The sequence below is a fragment of the Tamandua tetradactyla genome, chromosome 9 (genome assembly GCF_023851605.1).
Source record: "Tamandua tetradactyla isolate mTamTet1 chromosome 9, mTamTet1.pri, whole genome shotgun sequence".
NCBI lineage: Eukaryota > Metazoa > Chordata > Mammalia > Pilosa > Myrmecophagidae > Tamandua > Tamandua tetradactyla.
This window is the reverse complement of record NC_135335.1, coordinates 194,051-217,777: the sequence shown is the minus strand read 5'-3', so window position 1 is coordinate 217,777 and position 23,727 is coordinate 194,051. Positions and strand designations below refer to the sequence as shown.

Below are 23,727 nucleotides of genomic sequence, written 5' to 3'. Positions count from 1 at the left end.
CCTGACTCACGCCGGCGGCTCAGCCCCAGGGGCTCGCGAGCCACACGGTCAAGTCCAGAGGAGTTCACAGTCCAGGGTCGATGGCTACGAGACTCTCCAAGCCCAGAGGGCACGGGACACACAGGTGTCACTCAGACTTGGGGCCAGGAGGGGCGCCCAGGGCCAACCGGGCTCTGATCCCTGCCTCACCAGCCCACGCGACCCCTTGGGCCCAGGAGAGCAGGGGACACGGTGGATGAGGGGTGACCCTTCGGCTCAGCCTCAGACCAGGCAGGAGACGCACAGCACTGCCCCCCCAGCAGACATCCCACACAGGAGACATGCAGTGCTTTATTGTGTTCATGCGGCACAGACAAGTGTGCCAGAAGCTGGTATAGAAGGGGTTTGTAGGGGCCGGTCAGCACCCCAGACACAGGGTCAGCAGGGGATGGTGCGGGCTTGAGACGGGGGGAGGGCAGCTTCTAGTAGCCTCCGTGATCCTGTCCATACTGTTGAAAAGCACCGTGGGCTACGAGCGCGCCAGTGACCGTGAGAATAATGAGCACGATGGCCGTGAGCAGGCTGAAGACCAGGGCGCAGATGTTCAGGCACTTGGAAGTGGACGCGTAGCTCTGAGCCCCCGTGATGTCACCCACCATCTTCCGGTCCCTGGACTGGGGGAGCCAGAACGTGAGGGAACCCCGACAGGGGCCGCTGAGAGCCAGTCACCCTCCAGGCCACCAGGTCCCTGTGAGACCCTTTTGCTTTCTGGGAGACCCTAAACTGAAGGTGAGCTCCACATTTCTCTAGGAGGCCGTGAGCCGCTCCCCCATTCCCCCGCGGGCGCGTCCCCGCAGCTCTCTCGGGACCCTCCACCCCGCACCGCACCCCCGCGCGCCCCCGCACACCTTCACGGAGTAGGCGAAGGCCGCGAAGCCCAGGCAGCAGAAGTTCATGAAGAGCGTGTTGAACAGGGACCAGACCACGTGGTCCGGCACGCTGGTCTCGCCCTGGATGCTGATGATGGTGGGCCCAGCAGGGGCAGAGCTGGCGGGGGTCCCCAGCACGGCCACCTCGTGCTCCTCCTTGAGCACCTCGTAGGACGGGGGGAGGCCAGTGTTGGCGCGAGTGAAGAGGGTCTGGGAAGCGCGGCTCATGATGGAAACTGCAGCAGATGTGGAGAGCAGCAGCGCGCAGGGACAGGGCTCAGTGGCTCCTCCCTTTTCCCAGGAGTTTCTGTTTCTTGATTCCTGCTGAATGCTGGTTTGGAAATCGTCTAGAAATGGAGTAAGGCGGAGCAAAATACTGAGCCTCCAATCACTGAAGGCAAGGCCGGGGGAGGGCGCTGGGCTAGGGGAGCCTCCCCACCGGGGTCTGTTCATGGGCGCCGCCCTCCTCATTTCGCAGTGTGGGGCCCTGGGACCTTCTTCTCCCCTCCCTGTTTCCCCCACGCTGGCCCCCAGCCCGCCTCAGAACTCCCTGTCCTGCCAGGACCCCACACTGGCCCCACATTCACGGCCCCCAGCGGAGCTCCACCTCCCCTGCCGCGGGCGCCCCTTTGAGGGTCCCCCCCGTCTGGGCAGCCCGGATTGGGAGGTGCCCGCGGCAGAGAGCGAAGGCAGAATTGTGGGAACCCAGAGACAAAAAAGGATACAAAGTACTTCTTTGGTAGCAGTTTTTGTTGCTTATATGTTAAGATAATATCTCAACTAATCTGGATTTCATACAATAGACTGCTAACATTGACTTCACCCGTTTGCGCTGCCTCAACTCCTCTGGACTTGACAGGGCTCAGTGGCTCCTCCCTTTTCCCAGGAGTTTCTGTTTCTTGATTCCTGCTGAATGCTGGTTTGGAAATCGTCTAGAAATGGAGTAAGGCGGAGCAAAATACTGAGCCTCCAATCACTGAAGGCAAGGCCGGGGGAGGGCGCTGGGCTAGGGGAGCCTCCCCACCGGGGTCTGTTCATGGGTCCCAAACCCCACTGGACTGAGGGGGAGTGCCTCGGACTGAAACCAGGGTGGTCAGGGCGGGCAGCTGTCCAGCACCCCAGGAAGTGTCCCCAGCACACTGAGGTCGTGGGGTGTGAGTGAGTGTGGGTGTAACAGGGCCCAGTTGTCCCTCGGACAAGTGGGCACCACCGCAGGCAGACTCAGGGCTTCCTTTCCCACCCCCGAGGCTGCAGAAAGGGGAGTGGACCTGGGTCGGTGGTGGGTGGTGGGGAAGGCCGGCCGGCCTAGGCACTGACATCTCCCTGTGCCCCGCTCATATACGACATCTGAGAGTGCTGATGCAGCTGCGCCACCAGGCCCTCTTGCACAGTGCAGCCAAGACGCGCAGGAAGGACAGCCGGGCTCCCGAGGCCTGGGGCAGCCCCATCAGGCGACCACGATGTCGAACACAACGGGAAAGCCTCGGAGGCCAGTGGCCGAGGGGATGCGGGGGTGGGGGGTGGGCGGGGCATGGATGGCGAGTCCCCCCCCCACCGGGGGTCCCTGCGTGGAGACGCTGCTCCTCAGTCTTCTGGGCTGCCCGCAGGCTCTGACGCCTTCTCGCCTCCCGCCGACCCCCCTCCCGCGAGCCTCCGGGCGCCTTGGATGCGCGCCCACCGGAATGGCGACTGCACTGTGCTGCTCGCCAAGGGCTGCAGCCTCCGGTCCCGCCGTCGTCCCTGACTCGGCTATGCTCACGGGCCTTGCCTTGGCCGCCGAGCAGCAGGGAAGCGATGGAGCCGCTTCTGGGCAGAGCCGCGGAGAGCGGGCGTCGTCCTCCCCGCCCCCTGCTCCGGCTGCCGCCATCCTGGAAGCAGGTGCCCGCGCCCTTGTCCGGCCGGGCCCCCGGGGGTGCAGCACCCAGGCCCCACCACCACTGCGCCCTCTGGAGTCGCAGCCCGAGCACGAAACAAGCCCTTCCTGCAGACCACTGCGATCCGGGCTGGTTGTGTCCACAGCACGAGCAAGCTCATCCCGACTGCCACAGAAGTGGGTACTGAGAGCGCAGCGGTGGGACTTGGGGAGAAAGAGGTAGAACCGCTGCTCTGCCCGACGCAGCGGGAACCGGGCAGAAACTGTCCAAAACAGCCGCGTGGGGCGTCGGAGTCCAGGGCAGCTGAGGGCGGCCGCCCGGGAAGCGGAGGGAGGGCGGCCGAGGCGGTGAGAAATGCCGCCCGCAGCGTCCCGCGACCCCGCCGTCGGGGCAGCAGGGCGGCTGCGGGAGGGCTCTGCCCGGGCTCAGGGGGGCCCCAGCCGGCCGCGGAACCCAGAGCGGCAGGGAAGGCTCAGCGGGCCCCGCCCTCCGCCCGTAGGGGCCACGCAGCGCGGCGGGCACGGAGCCCCAGGTCGCATCTGCCGGACAACACGGGAAGCGCAGCCCGGTGATCTGTAAGAATAAAGGGCTTTTTGCTCTCCTGACCCTCTGCCCAGGACCTGCGGATCCCTCTGCGCCCCTTGCAGGGTCCCTGGGCCTGTCGTGGCTGGGAAATACCGATGGACCAATGCCAAAGAAGAGCCTTAACAGGCCCCCAGTCAACCACAGAATCCTAGAGAACAGAGGGAAACTGAATTCCAGAATAAGCTTATCAAGGCACAGCATACCCCAGTCTGGACCAGGTGGACCGGCTGAGACCCCACCCACAACCGTGAGTCCCCAGAGCCGCAGAGCGCGGCACCCCTCCCCCACAGGTACAGCAGGTTGGTTCCCCAGGGGGAAGGAAACAGTCTTTCCCAACAGCAAGGGTTTAGCTCAACCAAGCTACAATTGCAGAATTAATCAACAAATTCTGACTACTGAAAACAGGCCACTAGCTCAGATAAACCTGCAGTAAGCACTAAAGGGACTATGGGGTTTTGCCCTGATAGAGAGGGGGCTGGGCTGATGGAAAGAGACAAACAAACAGAGGCTGTTTGAGTTGGCCAGCACAAAATACTGGAAAGGGCTGGATCCTAAGAAAAGGGAGCACAGGGAACCTGGAGACAGAGAGAGCCACCTACCAACTCCAGCTCCTGATTGGCGATCCTGGCTAGCATGGGTGCAGCTCTGAAAACACTTTTCCACTTTTTTTTTTTTTTTAGCTCTCAAAACAGCTCATTAGATAGAACTGGAACCACTCTCAGGCTCCAGCACTACCCCAGGCAAGGGCAGAACTAAGGAATGTCTGAAAGACACAGTAGCTTGTCAGGTGGACAATTTCCTAAAGGATGTATCTTCCCCAAGAAAAGGGAGTGGGGCCATCTCACGTGGAATCCTTGTTCAGGGAATTCAGACCCCCGGAAATGGAAAACAGAAGCAATCAAAGCCCACTTACTAACTCACCTCTGTCTCAACCAGGCCCCTGGCAGGGAGTGTCTGCTGAAGTTGAAGTGGGAAGCTGCGGGCAGAGGAGTGCCACATGTTGGGCAGGACAGGAAAAGCAGGGTGTAGTGGCTTCACAGGAAAATCTGACAACCTGCTGGGTCTCTCCATCAGGGAAAAGGGATGCCGGCAACTCTCTCCTCCTGAGTTGTGGGGCTCTCTGGTCTGGAAAAATCTGACTGGGGTCAAAAATATCTGAGGAGACCCTCCTCCAAAAAAAAGTTCCATATAGGCAAGGCATGAAACAGAAAAACAAAACTGAAAAATTCTGATCAATTAAACAAAACCCATGCTAGAGGTCTAGAATAAGTTGAACTGAATGCCAAAGAACAACAGAAAATAAAGCCATGCAACAAGAAAACCCTAGGGAAAAGAGAAAATAAAAACTCTGCAGAATAAATAAGGAAATCAAATGCCTAGACACCAGCAAAATATAATGAGTCATCCTAGGAAAACCGAAGATATGGCCCAGTCAATGGAACAAACCCAAAATTCATATGAGATACAGGAATTGAAACAACTAATTCAAGAGGCTTTAACGGATGTGGAAAACCTCATAAAAAATCAAATCAACTATTAGGAATCGGAACTGAAGGGGTACAGACTGTGCAACAGGACTGAATGTAAAAACTCAGAAATGGATAGCAGAGTACTACCTAACTGTAATACAATAAAGTTAGAACACTGAATGAAGCTGAATGTGAGAATGACAGAGGGAGGAGGGCTGGGGTACAAATGCAATCGGAAGGAAAGATGGACGATAAAGACTGAGATGGTTAATCTAGGAATGCCTAGAGTGTATAATGATAGTGACTAAATGTAAAATTTTTAAAATGTTTTTGCATGAGGAAGAACAATGGAATGTCAGTACTGCAGGTTGTTGAAAATAGAGTGCAATTCATATTTTAAAACTTTAACTTATGTGTGAGACTAAAGCAAAAAATGTTTATTTGGTACAAAATTTATATTTTGACTGGTGCATTTCTTAATATAACTTATGTGGGCAGTTTAATTGAACACTTTAAGTACATGGAACTTGAGTAGGGTGTAAGATCTTGTAGGTTTGTTCAGAGTGATGCCCTGATAAATTCCAGAGTGATTTGAACAGTGAATAAAAAAGTACTTGCAAAGTACCTTGGGGGAATGGTGAGAAAGGGGGAAAATTCAATTTTCCCATGTGGAGAATTCCTGAATTACTCACAAGCAGGAGGGACAACCAAAGCAATATGCTGAGCCCTCAATCTTGGGGTTTGTTCATATGAAAGTTAACCCCACAAAGGATAGGTCAAGCCTACTTAAAATTAGGCTTAAGGGTCACCTTTTGTTGCTTAGATGTGTCCTCTCTCTCAGTCAATACAACAAGCAAACTCACTGCCCTCCCCCTCTCTACAATGGACATGACTCCCAGGGGTGTGGACCTTCCTGGCAACATGGGACAGAAATCCTAGAATGAGCTGACTCAGCATCAAGGGATTGAGAAAATCTTCTCCACCGAAAGGGGGAAGAGCAAAATGAGACAAAATAAAATGTCAATGGCTGAGAGATTCCAAACAGAGTTGAGAGGTTATCCTGGAGGTTATTCTTACACATTAAATAGGTATCACCTTTTTAGTTAAAGTGTAATGGAGAGGCTGGAGGGAAGTGCCTGTAGATGTGGAGCTGTGTTCCAGTAGCCATGTTTCTTGAAGATGATTTTATAATGGTTTAGTTTTTGCAATGGGACTCTGTGATTGTGAAAACCTTGTGTCTGATGCTCCCTTTTATCTATGGTATGGAGAGATGAGTAAAGCATACAGATTAAAAATAAATAAATAATAGGGAGAACAGATGTTAAAATAAATTTAGTAGATTGAAACGCTAGTGATCAATGAAAGGGAGGGATAAGGGGTATATTGTGTATGAATTTTTTTCTTTTTTATTTCTTTTTCTGAATTGATGCAAATGTTCTAATTAATGATCATGATGATGAATATACAACTATGTGATGATATTGTGAGTTATTGATTGTATATCAAGAATGGAATGATCATATGGTAAGAACGTTCATGTTTGTATGTTGATATGTTTTAAAAATAAATAAATTAATTAAAAAATCAAATCAATGAATTGAAGAAGAATATAAAGCAGATATTGGGTGAACATAAAAAAAGAAATATAAACTTTGAAAAAGCAAATCTCAGAACTTTTGGGTATGAAAATTACAATAGAAAAGATGAAAAAAGGCAATGGAAACCTACAACAGATTTGAAGAGGCAGGAGAAAGGATCAATGAACTAGAGGAATAGTCAACTGAAATCTGATGCACAAAAGAAAATATAGGGGAAAAAATGGAAAAATAGGAGCAGGGACTCAGGGAATTGAATGACAACAGGAAGCACATGAATATACATGTTGTGGGTGTCCCAGGAGCAGAGGAGAAGGGAAAAGGAGGAGAAAGACTAATGGAGGAAATTATCACTGAAAATTTCCCATTTCTTATGAAAGACATAAAATTACAGCTCCAAGAAGTACAGTGTACTCCAAACAGAATAGATCCAAATAGATGTACTCCAAGATACTTACTAATCATATTGCCAGATGTCAAAGAGAAAGAGAGAATTTGAAAGCAGCAAGAGAAAAGCAATCCATCACATACAAGGGAAGCCCAATAAGACTTTGTGTGGTTTTCTCATCAGAAATGGAGGTGAGAAGGTAGTGGTATGATTTAATTAAGATTCTAAAAGAGAAACAGTGCCAACCAAGAATTCTATACCCACCAAATTGTCCTTCAAAAACGAGGAGATTGAAATATTTTCAGACAAAGAATTTGTGACCAAGAGACCCACTCTGCAAGAAATAATAAAGGGAGCATTACAGGCAGAGAGGAAAAGTCAGGAGTGAGAGTTCTGGAGAATAGTGTAGAAATGAAGACATTCAGTAAAGGTAAAAAGAGGAAAAACATTAGATATGACATACGATCCAAAAGAAAAAAAGGTAGAAGAAAGTACTGTCCTTACAGTAATAACACTAAGTGTTAATGGATTAAAGTCCCAAGTAAAAAAACATAGACTGGCAGAATGGATTAAAAAACATACTACTGTCTACATACTGTCTACAGGAGACTCATTTTAGACCCAAGCACAAAAAAATAGGTTGAAAGCAAAAGTGAAATGTTGGGAAAAGATATTTCCTGCAAACAACAATCAGAAAAGAGCAGGAGTAGCTATACGAATATCTGACAAATTAGACTTCAAATGTAAAATAATTAAAGGAGTCAAAAGGACACTATGTATTAATAAAAGGAACAATTCAACAAGAAAACGTAACATTCATAAATATGCACTGAGCCAGAGTGCTCCAAAATACATGAAACAAACACTGAGAAGAGAAATAGATACATCTACCATAATAGTTAGAGAATTCGATTCCCTGCTTTTATTGATGGATAGAACCTCTACGCAGAGGATCAATAAGGAAACAGAGATTTTGAATAATATGATAGAGACATTTACCAAACATTACACCCCACAACAGCAGGATACACCTTGAGACCATACATGTCTCAAGTGCTCATGGATCACTCTCAAAGATAGACCATACGCTGTTTCACAAAGCCAGTCTCAACAAATTTAAAAGAACTGAAATCATACAAAGCACTTCCTGGGATTAAAATGGAATGCTGTTGTAAATCAATAGCAGCCAGAGGCTACAACATTCACAAATAATATGGAGGCTAAACAACAAAATCTTTAAAAAGCCAGTGGGTCAAAAAAAAATTACAAGAGAAAACACAGAAGAAAAGGAAAAGACAACATATCAAAATTAATGGGGTGCAGCAAAGGCATTGATAAGAGGGAAATTTATTGCCTTAAGTGCCTATATCAGAAAAGAAGAAACAGCAAAAATTGAGGAATTAACTGTTCACTTGGGAGAACTAGAGAAAGAACAGGAAACTAACCCCCAAGCAAGCAAAAGGAAGGAAATAATGAAGGTTAGAGCACAAATAAATGAAATGGAATACAATTGAGGAAATCAACAAAACCAGAAGTTCATTCTTTGAGAAAATCAATAAAATTGATGGATAGGGCAGGCCACAGTGGCTCAGCAGGCAAGAGTGCTTGCCTGCCATGCCAGAGGACCCGGGTTTGGTTCCCAGTGCCTGCCCATGTAAAAAATTAAAAAAATTAAAAAAAAAAACCTTTAATAAAAAAAAATTGATGGATAATTAGCAAGATTTACAAAAAGAAAAAGAGAGAGGATGCAAATAAAATCAGATTTGGAAGAGGAGACATAACCACTGAACCCACAGAAATAAAGGAGGTAATGAGAGGACATTATGAGCAACTTTATGCTAATAAACTAGACAAGGTAGATGAAATGAACAATTTCCTAGAAAAGCATTGGTCTGGTTTGCTAGCTGCCGGAATGCAACACATCAGAGATGAATTGGCTTTCAATAAAAGGGGATTTATTTAGTGAATGTATAGTTCTTCAGAGGAAAGGCAGCTGACTTTCAACTGAGGTTCTTTCTTATGTGGGAAGGCACAAGGTGATCTCTGCTGGCCTTCTCCCCAGGCCTGTGGTTCCAACAGCTTTCCCTGGGATGATGTCTTTCTGCATCTCTAAAGGCTTGGGCTGAGCTGCAAGTGCCAAGGTGAGGTTGATGAGCTGCTTTGGCTATGCTATGTTTAGCTTTCTCATTTAAGCACCAGCCAATTAAATCAAACATCATTCATTGCAGCAGGCATGCCTCCCAGCCAACTGCAGATGTGATCAGCAACACATGATGTTCACATGCCTTTGGTTCATGTCCACAGCAATATAACTAGACACCTTCACCTGGCTAAGTTGACACATGAATCTCACTACCACAGGCATGAACAACCAGTATTGTCTTGAGAAGAAACAGACCTCAACAAATCAATCACAAGTATGAAATTGAATCAGTCAAGATGCTCCCCAAAAGAAAATTCCAGGATCAGATGGTTTCACATGTGAATTCTACCAAGCATTCAAGAAAGAATTAGTACTAATCCCACTCAAACTCTTCAAAAAAATTGAAGAGGAGGGAAGGCTACCTAACTCATTCTATGAAGCCAACATCACCCTTATACGAAAGCTAAAGATAATACAAGAAAAGAAAATTACAGACCAATATCTCTAATGAATATAGATGCAAAAATCCTCAACAAAATTCTTGCAAAGTGAATCTAACAGCACATTAAAAGAATTATACACCATGAACAAGTAGGATTTATTCCAGGTATGCAAGGATGGTTCAACATAAGAAAATCAATTAATATAGTACACCATATCAACAAATCAAAGCAGAAAAACCACTTGATCATCTCAATTGGTGCAGAAGAGGTATTCGACTAAATTCAACATCCTTTCTTGGTGAAAACACTTCAAAGGATAGGAATAGGTGAGAACTTCTTCAACATGATAAAGGAAATATATGAAAAACCCACGGCTAACATCATCCTCAATGGGGAAAGGCTGGCAGCTTCCCCCTAAGATCAGGAACAAGACAAGGATGTCCACTGTCACCACTGTTATTCAACATTGTGTTGGAAGTTCCAGCCAGAGCAATTAGACAAGAAAAAGAAACACAGAGCATCAAAATTGGAAAGGAAGAAGTAAAACACTCACTCTTTGCAGATGATATGATACTGTATGTCAAAAACCCAGAAAAATACACAGCAAAACTACTAGAGATAATAAATGAGTACAGCAAAGTGGCAAGTTACAAGATCAACACTCAAAAATTGGTAGTGTTTCTATGCATTAGTAATGAGCAATCTGGGGAGGAAAGCACGAAAAAAATTCCATTTACAATTGTAACCAAAAGAATAAAATATTTAGGAACAAATATAACGAAGGATACAAGAGATCTATACAAATAAAACTACAAGAAATTGCTAAAAGAAATCACAAAGACCTAAATAGATGGAAGGGCATATCGTGTTCATGGATTGGAAGACTAAAGATATTTAAGATGTCAATTCTACTCAAATTGATATATAAATTCAATGCAATGCCCTTTAAAATCACAACAACTTATTTTTCAGAAATAGAAAAGCCAACAACCAAATTTATTTGGAAGGGAAGTTGCCCTGAATAGCTAACAATATCTCGAGAAAGGAAAATGAAGAGGAAGGTCTTACATACCTGACTTTAAAAGCATAGTATGAAGCTACAGTGGTCAAAATAGCATGGTACTGGCATAAAAATAGATATATTGACAAATGGAATCTAGTAGAGTGTTCAGATATCTCATCTATGGACAAGCCAACTCATCTGGGACAGAGCACTCTCTTCAATAAAAGGTGCTTGGAGAACTGGTTATCCACATGCAAAAGAATGAAAGCGGATCCATATCTCACATCCTATCCAAAAATTAACTCAAAATGGATCAAAGACCTAAACATTGAGCTAAGACCACAAAACATTTAGAAGAAAACGTAGGGAGGTATCTGTTCTAGTTTGCCAGCTGCCGGAATACAATATACCAGAAACGGAATGGCTTTTAAAAATGGGAATTTAATAAGTTGCTAGTTTACAGTTCTAAGGCCAATAAAATGTCCCGATTAAAACAAATCTATAGACATGTCCAATTTAAGGCATCTGGGGAAAGATACCTTGGTTCAAGAAGACCAATGACATTCAACATTTCTCTCTCAGCTGGAAGGGCACATGGCGAACATGGTGGCATCTGCTGGCTTTCACGTGGCTCTACCAAAAAAGGGACTCTCTCCAAAATGTTTCCTCTTTTAAAGGATTCCAGCAAGCAACTCCACCTTCAGTGAGTGAAGACACACCTCCGTGAAAATCATCTAATCAAAAGTTACCACCCACAATTGGGTGGGTCACATCTTCACAGAAACAATCAAAATGCTCCCACCCAGCAACATTGAATGAGGATCAAAGGGCATGGCTTTTCTGAGATCCACCACAAATTCAGACCAGCACAATATCTTATAAGACTTGTAATAGGAGGCAGTTTCCTAGATCTTACACTGAAAGCACAAGCATTGAAGAAAGAAATAGATAAATGGGGACTCCTCAAAATTAAACACTTTTGTGCCTCAAAGAACTTTGTCAAGAAAGTAAATAAGCAGCCTATGCAATGGGAGACAATTCTCAGAAGCCACATATCAGAGAAGGGTTTAGTGACCAGAATATATATAAAGAGATTCTTCAACTCAACAACAAACAGACAAACAACTCAATTAAAAAATGAGCAAAAGACATGAGCAGACATTTTTCAGAAGAGGAAATACAAATGGCTAAAAGGCACATGAAAAGATGCTCAACTTCACTGGCTATTAGGGAAATGGAAATCAAAACCACAATGAGATATCATCTGACCCCTACTAGAATGGCCATTATCAAAAAAACAGAAAATGACAAGTGCTAGAGAGGATGTGGAGAAAGAGTCACACTTATCCACTGTTGGTGGGAATATAAAATGGTACAACTGCTGTGGAAGGCAGTTTGGCTGTTCCTAAGGAAGCTAAGTATAGAATTGTGATATGATCCAGCAATGCCATTGCTAGGTACCTACTCAGAGGACATGAGGGCAAGGACAAAAACAGACAACTGCACACTTAAATTTATAGCAGCATTGTTTAAGATTGTCAATAGATAAAAACAGCCCAAATGTCCATCAACAGACGAGTGGCTAAATAAGCTGTGGTGTGTGTGTATATATATATATATATATGATGGAATATTGCACAGCTATAAGACAGAGTAAAGTCATGAAACATGTAACAACACGGATGGACCTTGAGGACATTATGCTGAGTGAAATTAGGCAGAAACAAATGGACGAATACTGGATGGTCTCACTTACATGGATTAACATTAATAAGTGAACTTTGAGAGTTAGAGTTAAGGACACAGGTTATCAGGAGATAGAAATAGGGTAGAGATTGGGCAATTGGTGCTGAAAGAATACAGAGTGTACAACAGGACTGAATGTAAAAATTCAGAAATGCATAGCACACTACTACCTGATTGTAGCACAATAGTATAAGTACACTGAATGAAGCAAAGTGTGAGTATGATAGACGAACAAGGGCTGGGGACACATATGAAACCAGAAGAAAGATAGAGGATAAAGACTGAGATGGTCTTTAAGCATTTAGGAATGCCTAGAGTGGACAATGATGGTGATCAAATATACAAGCAAGAAATATTTTTGCAAGAGGGAGAGGAAATGAATGTCAACACTGCAGGGTGTCGGAAATAGATGGTGTTCTAGTTTGCTAGCTGCTGGAATGCGATATATTAGAAACAGAACGGCTTTTAAAAAGGAGAATTTATTAAGTTGCAAGTTTACAGTTCTAGGCCATAAAGTCTATAAAAATGTCCAAATTAAGGCACCCACAAGAGGCTACTTTCACTCCAGAAAGGCCAATGAAGTTCAGGGTTTTTCTTTCAACTGGAAAGGCACATGGCGAGCATGGCGACATCTGCTAACTTTCTTTCCAGGCTTCTTGTTTCATGAAACTCCCTGGGGGGTGTTTTCCTTCTCTGTCTCCAAAGGTCTCTGGCTGGGTGGGCTCTTGTAGTTGTCATGGCTGTCAAAGACTCTCTCCAAAATGCTTGGTCTTTTAAAGGATTCCAGTAAACTAATCAGACCCACCTGGAGTGGGTGGGGATACATCTCCATGGAGATAATCTTATCAAATCTCCAACTTAAAGTACTGAATAAGGGCTAAAAGAAATGCTGCCTGCACATGATGGGTTCACGATTAATACATGGCTTTTCTAGGGTACACAATCCTCTCAAACCAGCACAGATAGTATATGGGAAAAAGTACAATCAATGCAAGCTTGGGTCTATAGTCAACAGTAACATACTTCCACTGAATGTAACAAGGCATTATGCTAAAAGTAAATGTCAACAGGTGGGGGTGCAGGGAGGAGGGGTATGGGTTCTTTGTGGAAGAAATGTCTTGAGATAGATTATGCTGGCAAGGCATATCTATACACTTAGGTTGGATTGTGTGATGTACGAATGATACCATTTAAACATAAACAGAGAGAAACAAGTGTTACAGAAAATGCAGAGAAAGAGACGTACCTATGCACGGTTGGTAGGGAAATGAGAGGTGCAGCCCCCTGGAGGGCAGTGTGGTGGTTCCACAGGAGGCTAGGGGTGGGGCTGCCATAGGATCCTGCCACCCCTCTGCTCAGTGTATGCCTGGAGGAACTGAGTGTAGAGACACAAATGAACGTTTGTTTCCTGGTACAGTATTTGCAATGGTTAGAGGTGGCCTAAGGGTACAAGGACTGAGGGACGGAAGGAGGGGCTATGGTATAGACAAACAGTGAACAACTGAGCAGCTGTAAGAAGGAATGAAGTTGAGAAGTGAATGAAACTTGAAGACAGTATCTTGAATGAAGTGTTAGGAACAAAAAGACAAATATGAACATGGCTCACTCACACGGAGTAGCTATAACATAAGAACCGGGTGAACTGAAGTTGAGCGCATGGGTGATCAGGCTGGAGCCTATTGTAAAGGGTCCTAGGTTGTACTCTCTTACAGCAAACACACCTATTCAGGATAATAACTGTTATTTCTAAATTCTGAGATACTGAGCTGTTTGTGCATATCCTGGCTGTTCCCAGAAAATTTGGGTATTTATGTGACACCTGAGACTCAGAGCTCTGAAGCCGATGAAAGTCAGCAGTACCCATATAGAAACTGTTTAAAAAGTTGAAAAAGTGTTCAGACTTTGACTACAGATATGAATGAAGCTGATCTGGATAGGACTAAGGTATCTCAGGACACTGGGTAAAGGATGATATCGTACATATTTTAAAACATCAACTTCTATGTGAGACCAAAGGAAGAGATGTTAATTTGGTGCAAAATTTATGTTTTGGGTAGCATGTTATCTAATTCAACTTGCATGGTTTGTTTATTTGAACACCATAATTATATGGAATCTTGAATAGGGCAGGAGATCTTGTTGGTTTGTCCAGGTTAATGTGATGCCCCAATCTATCCCAGAATAATTTGGGAAGTGAATAAAGAAGTCTTCGCAAAGTCTCCTTGGGGGCCTGAGGAAAAAGGAGGAAATATCCAACTTTCCCACATGGGGAATTCCTGATATTCTCACAAGCAGTGGGGACAAGTAATTCAACAGACTGAGCCTTGAATCTTGGGGTTCACCCCTGTGAAACTTTTTCCTGCAAAGGGTAGGTGTTCTAGTTTGCTAGCTGCCAGAATGGAATATACCAGAAACAGAATGGCTTTTCAAAACGGGTATTTAATAAGTTGCTAGATTACAGTTCTAAGGCAGAGAAAATGTTCCAATTAAAGCAAGTCTATAGAAATGTCCAATCTAAGGCATCCAGGGAAAGATACCTTGGTTCAAGAAGGCCGATGAAGTTCAGGGTTTCTCTCTCAAGTGGAAGGACACATGGTGAACACAGTCAGAGCTTCTCTCTCAGCTGGGAGGGCACATGGTGAACACGGCGTCATCTGCTAGCTTTCTCTCCTGGCTTCCTGTTTCATGAAGCTCCCCAGGAGGCATTTTCCTTCTTCATCTCCAAAGGTTCCTGGCTAGTGGACTCTGCTTCTGGTGGCTGTGTTGTTCTGCTCTGCTCTCTCTGAATCTCTTTCATTCTCCAAAATGTTTCATCTTTTATAGGACTCCAGAAACTAATCAAGACCCACCCAAATGCGTGGGGACATATTTCCCCTCAGCCAGGGTTAAATCTCAAGGGAGATGATCTAATTACAGATTCAAACATACAGTATTGAATAGGGATTATTCTGCATTTATGAAATGGGATTTAGATGGTTTTCTAGGGGACATACATCTTTTCAAACTAGCACAATAGACTAAGTCTAGTTAAAATTAGGCCTAAGAGTCACCCCCAGAGAACCTCTTTTGTTGCTCAGATGTGGGCACTCTCTCTAAGCCGACATGGCAGGTGAACTCCCTGCCCTCCTCCCTACATGGGACCTGACATCCCATGGGACAGAAATCCTGGGATGAGCCAGGATCTGGCATCATAAGATTGCGAACTCCTTCTTGATCAAAAGGGGAAAGAGAGAAATGAAACAAAATAAAGTCTCAGTGGTGGAGAGATTTCAAATGCAGTCGAGAGGTTATCCTGGAGGCTATTTTTATGCATTACATAGAGATTCCTTTTTAGTTTATGACGTATTGGAGTGGCTGAAGGGAAGTATCTGAAATTGTTGAGCTGTGCCCCAGTAGCCTTGATTTCTTGAAGACAATTGTATAATGACATAGCTTTTACAATGTGACTGCATGATTGCGAAAAACCTCATGTTTGATGCTCCCTTTATCTGGGGTATGGATAGATGAGTTCAAAAATATGGATGTAAAATAAATAACAGTGGAGGATAAGGGGTAAAAAATTGGGTAGATTGAAATGGTAGTGGTCTGTGACAGGGAGGGGTAAGGGATATGGAATGTTTGAGTTTTTTCTTTTTACTTCTTTTTCTGGATGATGCAAATGTTCTAAAAACAATCATGGTGATGAGAACACAACTATGTGATGATATTGTAAGGCCTTGATTATATACTGTGGATGGACTGTTCTTGTGAAGATTTCTCAATAAAAACATTTCTTTTTAAAAAAAGAACTACTAGCAGAGATACATAAACTATTAAAAGGAATCAATTGGAAAATCTGAAGCTGAAAATACAATATCTAAAATAAAAAACAGGAAAAACTCAAGAGCAGAGCGGCAATCACATAAGACAGTCAGTGAACTTGAGAACTAAGCAATAGAAATTAAGCAATCTGAACTACAAAGAGAAAAAAGTTCAGAAATAAAAAACTCAGAGCCTTTGTTTATGAAGCTGCTGGAATGTGGTATACCAGAAACAGAATGGCTTTGAAAGGGGAATTTATTTAGTTGCAAGTTTATTAAGGCAATGAAAATGTCCAAATTAAGGCAAGCTTATAAAAATGTCCAAATTAAGACATCCAGGGAAAGATACCTTGGTTCAAGAAGGCTGATAATGGTTGGAGTTTCTCTCTCAGCTGGAAAGGCACATGGCAAGGGCTACTAGCTTTCTCTCCAGGCTTCTTCAATGATTTTCCTGGGGCTTTGTCTGTTCTATTGGCTCTAAAGCTTTTTCTAAAATTGTTCCCTCTTAAAGGGCTCCAGTAAGCAATGCCACCTTGAAGAGGTGGAGACACATCTCCACGGAAACCTAATCAAAGGTTACCACCCACAACTGGGTGGGTCACATCTCCATGGAAACACAAAAACGATCCCACCCAGCAATCGTGAATGAGGATTAAAGGACATGGCTTTTCCGGATACATAATAGCTTCAAACTGGCACAGAGACCAATGGAACAACATCAAAAGATCTAACATACATGCAATTGGAGTCCCAAAGCAAGAGAAATAGGATGAGACAAGTGGTACATGAGGCACTATAGAAACAAGTGCTACATACAAAATATGGACCATGTCGAACCACTCACCAGTTACTGTCACCTACAGTAAAGGAAGGCAGCCTCTGCCCGAGGTGGTCCTTGGGGTTGTGGACCCACCACTCCCTAATCCAGCTATTCTCTACAGTCCATTAGGAAGTTTCCACAGAGCAGTTATCCAGCACTTGTAGAGAGAGCACCTTACTTGGGACCCCTGGCAAACAGAGCCCAGCCAATCCCATCCTGGGTGCGGTCCACTCACATGACAACAACTAAATTGGAAAGGCACAATGGTTTCTTATTGGATGGAAATGGCATACCCAAAAGAGAAGCAGGTCTGGTCCACAGGTGTGGCCTCCTTACAAGAAAAGGTTGTGGTCACACCTTTAAGGCTACTACACTTTCCACAGATCCCTGACAGGGGCAACTTTGGCTACCAGTGGATGGTTCTTTTAGGTCATCCGCATGAGTGCTTGGGCTTGATTTACTGATGGCTCAATCTAATCAAAAGCTGAGCTGCCCATCCAGCCTTAGCAGTAGCCCTGGAAGATCAACTGTGGTGATGGCCAACATCACCTCACCCTAGAAGATACCCTGGGACCACGGTATGTCTTCCCTGCCTCTTGGGCTGTGGCTGATGGGTGAACGTCTGGGTTGAGTAGCTGGGTGATGACTGAGTGGTTTATTAAAGACTTCCCTCTGTGGGGTCCCACCCTCTGGAAAGCCACCATCATGGGCCAACAGGAAATGTAACTGTCGTTGATGCCCTCAAGAGGGGTCCAACCCAGATGAGGTCAAATGGTGCCAGGTGGCCAATGGCTATGAGGGGCCATTGCCATCTGGGCATGGCCATCCTGCCGCCATGCCTAATGTGCTAAATCTGTACATGCCGAGGCGGCCAGGTGGTCTGCCAGGACTGTGGTACCTTTCAGTGGACGGCCCTTCTGACTTAAGGGAAACAAGATACATAGCTTGAGGTTTGAGCCCTCCCTGCCCAAACCCAGCAAGTGGGCTCCATGTAGCCTAGACCAACATTTTGGGGTACTACTGGCGATTAATGGTCACTCACACTCTGGCCATGGAGTCACATTCCTCTGAGAGTGGCAGCTTCTGACCATCACACATGGCCTGTGAGCACGTGTTTGTGACCTGATGAGGTGGCTGTCTGCTGTGGGGACAGACGTGAGGGCAGGTCCTGAGGTGTTCTGCCATGCCATCTACCATCAACAAGCACCCCAGGCGTGGCCTTATACATGCGCAAATGCACAGGCTGACACCTGGCTTCAGTCTGAGACAAGGTCACATGCTTCTCTTGATGCCTGAGCAGCCTTAGGCTATGCCACATATGTTGACTCAGCCAAAGTAACAGCGATCAAAGTCATTCCACCCCCATGGCCCCAGAGCAGCCCCGGCCCCTGGGCCCTGTGTTTGTTGGGGGGGGGAAGGGGGGAGCAGAAACCTCTCCATTGGGACAGGGCTGCCTTTAGACCATCATTACCTGTAGCCATTGGCATGGACACCATCCCTGGACCACAACCCCTGGTTGGGCCCTGGGCAAAGGAGGCTGCCCAGGATGGGAACCGCTGCCCGGCTCCAGGCAGCAACCCAAGGACTGTCCTCTGGCAGCCCAGTCCCCATCTCAGGATACTCTCCCGCCAGAGTCAGGGAGATGCACCGCCCTAGAGCAGCAGATCGTCTGGCACATGCGTAGGTCACAGGGGTTAAGGACCTGCCAGGCTCCTTCCAGCTGAGCTGCCCCTGTGGGCATCCTTTTGGCAGTGAAGCAGACCAAGGAGACTGGTGACCATGAGGCTGGGGCAGGCAGTTGGCTGCTTGGACTGAGACCGTTCACCCCCTCCTCCGTGCCGCCCACTGTGTGCCTCTCCCTCTCCCTGGGGAAGCAATGCTGCCTGTTGCACCAAGACCACAAATATTTGAGGGCCTCCTGGGGGGTTGTGGTCACTCCTGGGAACCTGCAGTGGTGGCAGGTAATGTCTTCACCAACCTCCGTGGCTCTCGGTTCTTGCTGTCCCGGTTAGTCCCACTCCCTGCGTGGGAGATCAGACCCAACCCCCACCCCAGCCCCGCCCACAACAAGCCAGGTCTGGCCTCATCCCACTTCTGCTCTGGTTCCCTGCGCTGGCAGCACTCAAGTCCCTTCTTGCCCAGGCCCTTTGCGCTGCAGCCTCCTCTGGCTGAAAGTGCCACTAGGCTTGTCCCTTGGGGTCCTCCCGGTTCCCCGTCAGTGTCCCAACTCTTAATCCTCAACCGAATGAGTCGGGGGCGGGGTGGGGGGTCATTTACCAAATCCCTGCTTCCTGGTATGAGCTGAGCTTAGCACAGCTGGGCAAGCTGGCGTCCTGACGCGTCTGCGCCCTGGGTTAGAGAGGGGCTGTTCAGACAACCCTGAGGGCCGGCTGGGCCCAGTAGGACCATCCCCGGCCCCCGGGGACCCTGGCTGCGAGCCCCTTGCTCCTTCCACCACGCACACGGGCCGGGCAGAGGCTGCTGGGTGAAGAAGGGGAACAAGAACCTCTCCGGTGGTGCGGGGCCCGACCTGCCCACACCTCCCCCTCTCCTCCTGCGTCCTCATGCCGGCTCAAGGCTCTTCAGGAAGGAGATGCGGGCTGGGCACAGACAGAGCTGAAGTCCTTAGCAGGACTGGGCAGCGCCGCAGCCCCTGGAGTCGTGTCCGGCCCAGTTCAGCCCCTGACCGTGCTCGGGCTGAGGAGTGCTTAAGGTGGAGGTCCAGTAAGAGCGCCTGGGGGGCTACCTCCCCTCGCCACCACCCCCCGGGGTCGCACTGTGTCAGGCGGCCGCCATGAGGTGCCCCAGGCCCACACGTGGTCGGAGGCAGCCGCCCGCGGCAGCCTGGACCCGTCTTGCCAGGACCGGGTTGAGGGGTTGGCCGTCCTGCCTGGGGTCGGGGTCCCACCCTGAGGGCGGCCGAGGGGCGGCTGGGCCATCCGAGTGCTGGAGAGTGCGTGGGAGGGGGCGCCCTCGACCCTGTCGGCGGGATGCGCCTCAACCACGCTTACCCCGTTACCCTCGGGCCTCATCGTGGACGCGTGTCCTGCGGGACCCCCGGTGTGCCCAGGGGACCCACGACACGCATCAGGCGGCGGGGGAGAGGGAGAAACCCGGGGCGCCCTGGTTCTGGCAAGCAGATCTGCGCGGGGCGGGGTGGAGCGGGGAGGGACTCGCGGCGGGGGCGGGACGAGGCGGGAAGGGGTCTGCATTGCCACGCCTCTCCCCGCCCGCCTTTCCTGGATTCCGCGAAGTGACGCACTTGCCGGGGCCCCGCGGGGAGGGGCGCCCTGGCTTTCGCAGGGCCTTGCGTGAGGGGGTCCGAGAGGCCCGGAGCACCGTGTGCGAGGGCTCACCGCGGGGCTTGGGGTCGCGGGTCTGGCTGGGGGTGGGAGTGCCCGGGCCACCGCGCCCTCCTGAGTCAGAACCTCCTGAGGGAGCAGAGGGGGAGCTGCCCCAAGCCCGGTAGCCGCTCGCGCGTGGCCTCTTGACCTTCCTTTGCAGCAGGGAGCCCGACCTGGGGCTGGCAGCCTTCGAGGACCTGCAGGCCGCAGGCGCACCCAGGGCAGAAGCCCTTCCCCAGGGAGCCCGGGGGAAGCCCACCGAGCCACCCACGCACGTCTCTGCCCCTCTGCTCCAGGCCCTGGCGCCCCCCTCCTGTCCACAGAAAGCCCCCAAGGCTGCAAGTCGGGGAGACCGATTTGGGCCTTGCCTGGGGCTCCTTGCTGCTCGACCTCTAGTTCTTTTCTCAAAACCCAGGTGGCACAGAGTTGGCTCTCGGGGGGCAGGAGCTCTGGCCTGGTAGGGCGGATGAGACAGGGATGCAGCTCCAGCTGGGGCTCTGCGGGGGGGGGGGAGGTGAGCCGGACGCACGCTGGGCCCAGAGGCTTCCCCAGACTGTGCTCTGTGGACACACCACCACCCACACCCTCACCCACACCCATGCTTCCCCATTGCCCTAGGGCCGGACGGCAGGGCCCTGCCATGGGCTGAGCCAGCGGACCCATTGTGCCTGCCTGGGAGGACAGAGACCCACAGACCTCCCCAGAGTTCAAATGGGGACCCCACTCCCTGGACCAGGAGAGGCCCCAGGAGATGTACACAGTATATCCGCACGGACACTGGAGGGACACTTGGTGAAACCCTCCTCAACCACAGAATAAGGAACGGATTTCTAGGTAAGATTCGAAATCCAGAAGCAACAAATCAGCAAAAATGACATTACATTACATGAAAAAATATTAAAAAAACATTTTCACGATAAAATCCAGTGTACACAAAATCAAGAGACAACTACAAATTGTGAGAAAAATATTCAGATCATACACTATAAATGGCTAATATCCCTAAAAGTTGAAGAAATCTTAAAAATTGAGGGGCAAAGGACCAAAAACTGAATGGAAAAATGGGAAAAGGTTTAGAAAAACAGGCAGTTTACAAAAAAACAAATGGAAATGGCTCCCAAACATGAAAAAACCGTTCTCCTCACCCATCAGTAGAGGACTGCAAATCGAACAGCCTGGCGTCCCATTTCCCACGGCACGTGGACGCATCTGGCCGCTTCTAACAAGGCGGCACCCGCAGCTCTCTCTGGCCCCAGCATCTCCTTCTAGGAAGCTGCCACCTCCACCAGCGCCCCCACCCCTACCAGCGCCCGCACCGCACCCCCACTCCTACCGCCAACCCCACCACCCCGGCGGCCGGTCATCGCCCCCATCGGGAAGAACCCAGATGCCCGCAGGCGTCCACCCGGGTGCGGGAGGCCGCTGTAGAAGGAGCCGGGTGCGGTCCCGACCCCCCTGGGTGCACCAGGCCCGCGCGCGCAGGTGCCCACAGCGTGCCGCCCTTCGCCTAAAAGGCGCTCTAAGAAAATACACGTGCACCTACTCCCTTGTGCGAGAGAAACTAAGACCAGAGCCTGAAGAGGGGAGATAAGGCTGGGTAGGACTGGGTGGAGAGCAGAGGCCGCGGGCAAGAGGGCGGGGGGGGGGGGTCTCCAGCGTCATTTCCGGAGGGAAATGGAAACCTGACTCTCGCCGGCGGCTCAGCCCCAGGGGCTCGCGAGCCACACGGAGGGACGTGGCTCGAGGAACGCAGAGGCAGGCCCCTCGCGGAGACTGAAGTTCTGAGCAGTGAAGTTGGGGAATCGAGGGGGACTCGCGGAACGCCCGGTTACAGCCGCTCGGCTTTCCAGGTTGTGCAGCGCGGGAGATCAGTGGGGGCGCGAGCGCACAGCGTCATTTTTTAAATACCAGGAGCTACGTTTTAAAAAGGCAGCGCAAACGGGTGAAGTCAATGTTAGCAGTTTATTTTATGAAACCGAGTATAGTCGAGATATTATCTCAACGTATAAGCAACAAAAACTGCTACCAAAGAAGTACTTTGTATCCTTTTTTGTCTCTGGGTTCCCGCAATTCTGCCTTCGCTCTCTGCCGCGGGCACCTCCCAATCCGGGCTGCCCAGACGGGGGGGACCCTCAAAGGGGCGCCCGCGGCAAGGGAGGCGGAGCTCCGTTGGGGGCCGTGAATGTGGGGCCAGTGTGGGGTCCTGGCAGGACAGGGAGTTCTGAGGCGGGCTGGGGGCCAGCGTGGGGGAAACAGGGAGGGGAGAAGAAGGTCCCACGGCCCCACACTGCGAAATGAGGAGGGCGGCGCCCATGAACAGACCCCGGTGGGGAGGCTCCCCTAGCCCAGCGCCCTCCCCCGGCCTTGCCCTCAGTGATTGGATGCTCAGTATTTTGCTCCGCCTTACTCCATTTCTAGACGATTTCCAAACCAGCATTCAGCAGGAATCAGGAAACCGAAACTGCCGGGGAAAAGGGAGGAGCCACTGAGCCCTGTCCCTGCGCGCTGCTGCTCTCCACATCTGCTGCAGTTTCCATCATGAGCCGCGCTTCCCAGACCCTCTTCACTCGCGCCAACACTGGCCTCCCCCCGTCCTACGAGGTGCTCAAGGAGGAGCACGAGGTGGCCGTGCTGGGGACCCCCGCCAGCTCTGCCCCTGCTGGGCCCACCATCATCAGCATCCAGGGCGAGACCAGCGTGCCGGACCACGTGGTCTGGTCCCTGTTCAACACGCTCTTCATGAACTTCTGCTGCCTGGGCTTCGCGGCCTTCGCCTACTCCGTGAAGGTGTGCGGGGGCGCGCGGGGGTGCGGTGCGGGGTGGAGGGTCCCGAGAGAGCTGCGGGGACGCGCCCGCGGGGGAATGGGGGAGCGGCTCACGGCCTCCTAGAGAAATGTGGAGCTCACCTTCAGTTTAGGGTCTCCCAGAAAGCAAGAGGGTCTCACAGGGACCTGGTGGCCGGGAGGGTGACTGTCCAGCCTGGGGCCACAGCAGAGGTCAGCGGGTCCTGGGGCTGCTGGTCTCTGCAAGGAAGACCTGGCCCAGGAGGTGACAGGTGGGTGGGGACATGGAGGCCAGGGACCCTGCGGACAGCCAGCACCTGGCTCTCAGCGGCCCCTGTCGGGGTCCCCTCACGTTCTGGCTCCCCCAGTCCAGGGACCGGAAGATGGTGGGTGACATCACGGGGGCCCAGAGCTACGCGTCCACCGCCAAGTGCCTGAACATCTGCGCCCTGGTCTTCAGCCTGCTCACGGCCATCGTGCTCATTGTTCTCATGGTCACTGGCGCGCTCGTAGCCCACGGTGCTTTTCAACAGTATGGACAGGATCACGGAGGCTACTAGAAGCTGCCCTCCCCCCATCTCAAGCCCGCACCATCCCCTGCTGACCCTGTGTCTGGGGTGCTGACCGGCCCCTACAAACCCCTTCTATACCAGCTTCTGGCACACTTGTCTGTGCCGTATGAACACAATAAAGCACTGCGTGTCTCCTGTGTGGGATGTCTGCTGGGGGGGCAGTGCTGTGCGTCTCCTGCCTGCTCTGAGGCTGAGCCGAAGGGTCACCCCTAAACACTGTGGCCCCTGCTCTCCTGGGCCCAGGGGCTGGCGTG

At 49.6% G+C, this 23,727-nt stretch overlaps 2 protein-coding genes across 6 annotated transcripts; one reads left to right on the top strand and one right to left on the bottom strand.

Moving 5' to 3' along the window:
- Window positions 1-310: 310 nt before the first annotated feature.
- LOC143646408 (interferon-induced transmembrane protein 3-like) lies at window positions 311-2,292 on the bottom strand. Of its 4 annotated transcripts, XM_077115219.1 has the most exons (4): window positions 2,177-2,292; window positions 1,732-1,840; window positions 888-1,255; window positions 311-653 (listed from the first exon to the last, which is right to left on the bottom strand). In XM_077115219.1, exons 1-4 carry the CDS (start codon window positions 2,225-2,227, stop codon window positions 462-464), a joined length of 720 nt encoding a protein of 239 aa, XP_076971334.1. In that variant the 5' UTR covers window positions 2,228-2,292; the 3' UTR covers window positions 311-461. The 4 variants fall into 4 exon arrangements, with proteins under 4 accessions (XP_076971334.1, XP_076971337.1, XP_076971336.1 ...); XM_077115222.1 differs by lacking the exon at window positions 2,177-2,292 and having other exon boundaries at window positions 1,634-1,840; XM_077115221.1 differs by lacking the exon at window positions 2,177-2,292 and having other exon boundaries at window positions 1,721-1,840.
- A 395-nt stretch (window positions 2,293-2,687) lies between these two features.
- Window positions 2,688-23,612, top strand: LOC143646406 (interferon-induced transmembrane protein 3-like). 2 transcript variants are annotated; one of them, XM_077115215.1, is made up of 4 exons: window positions 2,688-2,958; window positions 3,400-3,614; window positions 22,537-22,905; window positions 23,270-23,612. In XM_077115215.1, exons 1-4 carry the CDS (start codon window positions 2,703-2,705, stop codon window positions 23,459-23,461), a joined length of 1,032 nt encoding a protein of 343 aa, XP_076971330.1. In that variant the 5' UTR covers window positions 2,688-2,702; the 3' UTR covers window positions 23,462-23,612. The 2 variants fall into 2 exon arrangements, with proteins under 2 accessions (XP_076971330.1, XP_076971331.1); XM_077115216.1 differs by lacking the exons at window positions 2,688-2,958; window positions 3,400-3,614 and adding an exon at window positions 21,777-21,968.
- Window positions 23,613-23,727: the final 115 nt, after the last annotated feature.

Bases quoted from the DNA above. Each gene is read 5' to 3' on its own strand.
- LOC143646408 (XM_077115219.1), bottom strand. From the start codon at position 2,227: ATGTCAGTGCCTAGGCCGGCCGGCCTTCCCCACCACCCACCACCGACC. The intron at 1,841-2,176 runs GTCCACTCCCCT...CTCCATTTCTAG, and splicing joins ACCACCCACCACCGACCCAG to ACGATTTCCAAACCAGCATT. The intron at 654-887 runs GTGTGCGGGGGC...TGGCTCCCCCAG, and splicing joins CCTTCGCCTACTCCGTGAAG to TCCAGGGACCGGAAGATGGT.
- LOC143646406 (XM_077115215.1), top strand. From the start codon at position 2,703: ATGGAGCCGCTTCTGGGCAGAGCCGCGGAGAGCGGGCGTCGTCCTCCC. The intron at 2,959-3,399 runs GTGGGTACTGAG...CCCTCTGCCCAG, and splicing joins TCATCCCGACTGCCACAGAA to GACCTGCGGATCCCTCTGCG. The intron at 22,906-23,269 runs GTGTGCGGGGGC...TGGCTCCCCCAG, and splicing joins CCTTCGCCTACTCCGTGAAG to TCCAGGGACCGGAAGATGGT.